The following is a 5,292-nucleotide window of genomic DNA, read 5'->3' on the forward strand; positions in this document are numbered from 1 at the left end:
ACATTGACTAAAAAGGCGTTCCACTAAGAGAGGCCTTAGAATTTATGTATTTTTAACAGCATAGATCAAATGCATGAGTCGTTTGAGCAACTGTGCAACACAAATTTGTACGGTCTTTCAAAATGGACATAACTGAAATTTTTTAATATACATTTTTTAAAATTCTTTTTTAACAAAGTGAAAATCCATCAATCATAAATGTGTATAAATGATTACGTGGAAACATAAAATTTAATGCCTTTTTTTAAAATTGACTCGTTAGTAGATTTTGGTCGGAATTCTTTTTCGTCTTTTTAGAATTGTTACCTATTTCTAAAAATAAATAAATATCTTAAGTTTAATTGTGCTGCTTTTATAGTGCAAATATATGTGCTAGGGCTTTTCAAAAGTAATGCCTCCTAGGTTTTATTCCGCATGAATAGATGAAAGATTGCAAATTACTTTCTTATGATGACTGAACTAATGCATTTATGACCTCAAAATTTAATCTCTCTGTTGCAGATATTGACGATGTGAAACTCTAAGACAGCAACACGTGAATGTGCATCAGATATAGAGATGCATCACTGAATTTCTCCAATCAGAAAAAATTAACCAGATCAACGTTCATTGGCGCCTGTTGAACGTTTATGAAGCCAATGCAGTTGATGTCAGCAGGGTTAAGAGATGGATTTGTCGATTTCAGAGTGGCAATAGAGATGGGAGCGACAAAGTATGCTTTTGACTTTTACGATGAAGGCATCAAAAGAGGCTGGCAAGAGTGCAATCTGAAGTGTGGTGAGTATGTAGAAAAAAATAAATTCTGGAGCACAAGACGTCAATAGTTTTAATGGCATCACTCTCGTTTTATTAGCTCTTCAAAGTTTTAGGTTTCGTGTTAAAAAATAGTAGGCCTTACTTTTGGAACGATCCTCATATTAATATAGTGCCAAAGTGAACTCTAGCAATTTCTCATTCATGTAACCAAATGTGTTTGTGGAATGTTCAAAACCGAAGAGAGTTCATATTATTTGAATTCTTCGGACTTCTGTTCTCATCTTAAATGTTATTTTCACGTTTTGGGCACTATAACCTCCAACCTGCTTCCGGTGTAACTTGTGGAACTCGGGAATCTTTCTGTTGAACTCGAAGGTTTGCATGACTGACTAAAGTAATTTGCAATTGGTCTGCACTGAGGATTGAATATTCAATCACCAAGGACTTGTGACATAATGGATAAAGTATTTAACAAAATTCAACTCCAAGTTAAACTTTTTCCGTAGTTGAAGGTTCAATCCTCAGTGCAGGCAACATTAAAAATTCAGTTGCAAATTACTTAGGACTTTTACCCAATCATAGCTGACAGAAAAAGAATATGCTAATCCTGAGGATTAAATAAACGGTTTCGTTTGGTACTCCATGCAAATCCCCAAGTTGAACAAAAAATTTCCCGATTAAAAATAGGGTATTTGATAAGTTGCCACAAGTTGGTGTTTTAGATCAGAAAACATGTTACTCAATTAACGTTTAAAATGTAACATTTATGAACGTGTAGTGACTGCCATCTTAAGGTTTAAATGCTTGAAAAAATGATTATTTTTGAAACTTTAACACAAACAACAAATAAAACCATGTACTCATTAAAGTTTAAATTCAATAGATTTACAGTTGACGGAAATAAATGTGATAAACACTATAAAGCCATTGCTATTTTCTTTTATGTTCTAAGTAAATTCTTTAACTAGTTCTGTACTGTTTAAGTTTGATTTAATTCAAACATAAACAAAACAGAATTAGAAGTTTGAAATCATGTTTTTAAATAATTGTTTGGATTAGTAAATTCATTTTTACTCAGATATTTGGAATGTGACCTTCGATCTTCTTTAGTGCATCTTAATAAACTTGGGGATCTTCAGGAAATTTCGTACAGAACACCTTATTTAATCGCTGGGGTGGGGCAGCATGTTTCATCGGCCATGACTATATATAAGTCATAATGTAACATAGCTCGGATGCATGCATGTAAATGGATGAGAAGTGATGTCATCAGTAGGGAAAATGACTATAAAAAGAGAAAGGCAAAGATCTAACAGATCTCATGAGAGACGTGGAGAACATTCTAGATCACGTGACTGACATCACAGCTGCAATGACAAAGAAATAAACGTACAGAACCAAAAAACAAGTTGAAGTTATTTCCTATTCTTTTTTTTGGTCTCCTTTGCAACTGAAACTGGGCACATGTGTTGGTCTGCAGACAATGTTACACTAAGTAATTTGCAGTTGTATTTTGAGTGTTGCCTGCATTGAGAATTAAACCGTAACCCCCCCCCCCCCAGAAACTTGTGACCTATGAATGAATTTTACCAAGTACTTAATCTGTTATGCCATTGGTTGATAAGACTCGAGTTTGACAGGATACACCAAAAGTAGTTCGAAGGTTTCATTGACTGAAACGTTGTGAAAACAGCATGAAAGATTAAAACAGTAATGCAAAGAATCCAAATTATACAAACAATCAATCCTCATTTAAATAATAAATAAACGTAGATGATTATACCTATAAGGAGTCAGACTGGATCCAGCACGAAGCCAGAGTGACGGCCAAAGTGGACGATGTTGCCACACGGACTTAGGGTCATGCACATTTTGCGTGCTCGTCTGGTCACACTTGAGGGGTCCACAACTAGACAAGTAAGAATGCAGCCCTGCTGGGTTGCATCTATGGTCCTGCAAGCCGGGAGCGATGAACACGGCCAAGAGTACATCACAAGTATGCTCCTGTGAACCAGGTTAGCGATGGATGTGGCCCGGCCCCAGACAACAGAGGGGGTTAGGGTTATACAAAAGTATCAACAAATATATAGTCATTTCATTAAAATATTAAAATGCAATATGATACTTTATTTTTAAAACCATTTCCAAACACAATGTTTTCTGAGATAAATGTAAATCATCTCAAATAGGCGTACCATTTCTAAACTTATTGTAAAGTCAAATATAAAATCAGTTCTTTTCCTTTTAAATATTCTTATTAAATTATGAATGTTGTAATTTTTTTTATTATTAAATCAATCTGGTTTACTCCCATTTGGTATCAGTTTCAAATAAACATTCTCTATGTGCATTAATTATAAGTAATAAACGGATCCTAAAATATTGTCATAAGAAAACTTGTCAAGAACTGTTGCAGAAAAAAAATAATTCTGTAATGAATGTTTGGTATGATCGAAGTCTGTTTTGTATGTAAATATGTTAATTTTTAATAAAATCTCTTATTCATTCACAGGGAACAGAAGCAATAAAAAAAATTGGAAGTATAGGATGCAAAAATACAAAAAGAAATTCCCAAGTTTTCATTTATTAATGCCAATGAAACAATACTTAAAAAAAGTTTTTGTAAAACTTGAGGATCATTGATTTTCTACAAAAAGGCATGTGTTGTGGCCACATAATTGTCTGGAAGAAAGACACAATTTGGTATTTAGTGGAAAAATATATTGACCATAAATGTAAATACAAGTGTCGTTATACATCAGTCCAACTGCCATGGTGCAAAACTCATGCACAACTTGTGTGCTAACGCCGAGATATATATTCTTCATGTCTTTATTGTAAGGTGAAGAGTTCATTATTATCCCTGAGGTGAACACATTACTACAACATGCAGAGGAAAGCTGGAGAGAAACCTTATTCATGTGAGGTGTGCGGATCATCATTTACAATTTCATCTAATCTAAAAGTCCATATACGATCCCATACTGGAGAAAAGCCTTATTCATGTGAAGTGTGTGGCGCATGCTTCACAAACACTTCCCATTTAAAGAAACATATGCGAACTCACACTGGAGAGAAACCATATTTGTGTCAAGTGTGTGATTCCTCATTTACAACATCGTCTTATTTAATGATGCATATGCGATCTCACACTGGAGAGAAGCCCTATTCTTGTGAAATATGTGGGACATCATTCACACGAAAATCTAGTCTTCTGACACACAGACGAATACACACTGGAGAGAAACCTTATTCTTGTGAAGTGTGTGGCGCCTCATTTACAACGTCATCATATTTAATGATACATAGACGGTCTCACACTGGGGAGAAACCCTATTCCTGTGAAGTGTGTGGCTTAGCATTTTCAAGGGGTTCATCTGTAAAAATACACATGCGGACCCACACTGGTGAGATGCCTTATTTTTGTCAAGTGTGTGGAAAATCTTTTTTTCAGAAAGCCCATTTGACCAGACACAAACGAACACAACACACACTAGAGAGTATTTGAATTTCTACTATTGTTTTCGGTCTCTCTCTCTCTCTCTCTGGAGGTTTTTATGACACCCTGACTTGAAGATAATTCGTGCTACAAGTAAACTCTGGCGAAATATTGAAAATAACATTCAAAACCAAAATAAGCTCCAGTCGTGTTTTAGTGGAAAAGTTTGGAGGTCATTGTTGAGAAGGGATCGCTGCACATGAGTTACATAAAACTACATATTTTTTTTAGGTGGGTTCTCTTTTAGATAGCATGACTTGAATGAGGATTGACGTGTTTCACTCTTAAAACTGTTGACGACAAAGGAAGAGTGGCTGATCTAGTGAAATCTATCCATTCTATCTTTCTTGCATGCATGCAAAGTTTTGGTTTCTGTCATTTAAGAGTAACTTTTTATAAAATAACCAATAAGTGTCAGCGTGGCTTTATATCAACAGATTAAAAACGACCTGGACTAACAATGATGATGGTAAACAACATCAACCCACATGCTTATGCAATTTTATACATCTATCGGTAAGTGTGTTTATAACAAATACGATTTGTATTGTAGCTTTGCTAATGTATAGAAATATTGTAAAAAAAAAAACGGCCCAAGTGAAAGAAAGGCATGGACCTCTAAAAATGTAGATAAAAACTAGGAAAATTTGAACAGAGAAAACACTGAGAATATGCCTATCGATAATGACAGATTGAGAGTGGAGTGAAGAAAAGAAAAAAAAAAGACTTGTTGACTGAATAAAAAATGTTTTCGTTTTTAACTATGTACTCATGTTTTTGAATTTTTCACAATGGTTTACTGTTACAATTTCTACTGTTCTTAAGTTGAATATTATTCGCACAATGTTTTTCTCGATGTAACCATCGACCTTCTTCAGGTGTATTTTGTTGAACTCGAGAATTATTTTATCGAACTATTATCTTATATTATTATTTTTCTATCGAACAATTATTTAAGACTTTTGCCTAGTCATGGTTGACGGAACGAAAATATACTACTCCTATAGGTTAAATAACGGATTTCTTTCAAAATTCTG

General features: G+C 34.3%; 1 protein-coding gene across 1 annotated transcript in view; it reads left to right on the forward strand.

Annotated features, from left to right (window-relative positions):
• LOC145242344 (uncharacterized) overlaps window positions 1-5,016 on the forward strand; it is a 6,871-nt gene extending 1,855 nt beyond the window's left edge. The window contains exons 2-3 of the mRNA XM_080105354.1: window positions 502-777; window positions 3,269-5,016. Of these exons, the coding sequence (XP_079961480.1) occupies window positions 3,644-4,264 (621 nt within the window). The 5' untranslated portion in view covers window positions 502-777; window positions 3,269-3,643 and the 3' untranslated portion in view covers window positions 4,265-5,016. The remainder of the gene's footprint in view (window positions 1-501; window positions 778-3,268) is intronic.
• Window positions 5,017-5,292: the final 276 nt, after the last annotated feature.

The sequence above is a fragment of the Euprymna scolopes genome, chromosome 21 (genome assembly GCF_053919585.1).
Source record: "Euprymna scolopes isolate OS-2025 chromosome 21, ASM5391958v1, whole genome shotgun sequence".
NCBI classification, from domain to species: domain Eukaryota; kingdom Metazoa; phylum Mollusca; class Cephalopoda; order Sepiida; family Sepiolidae; genus Euprymna; species Euprymna scolopes.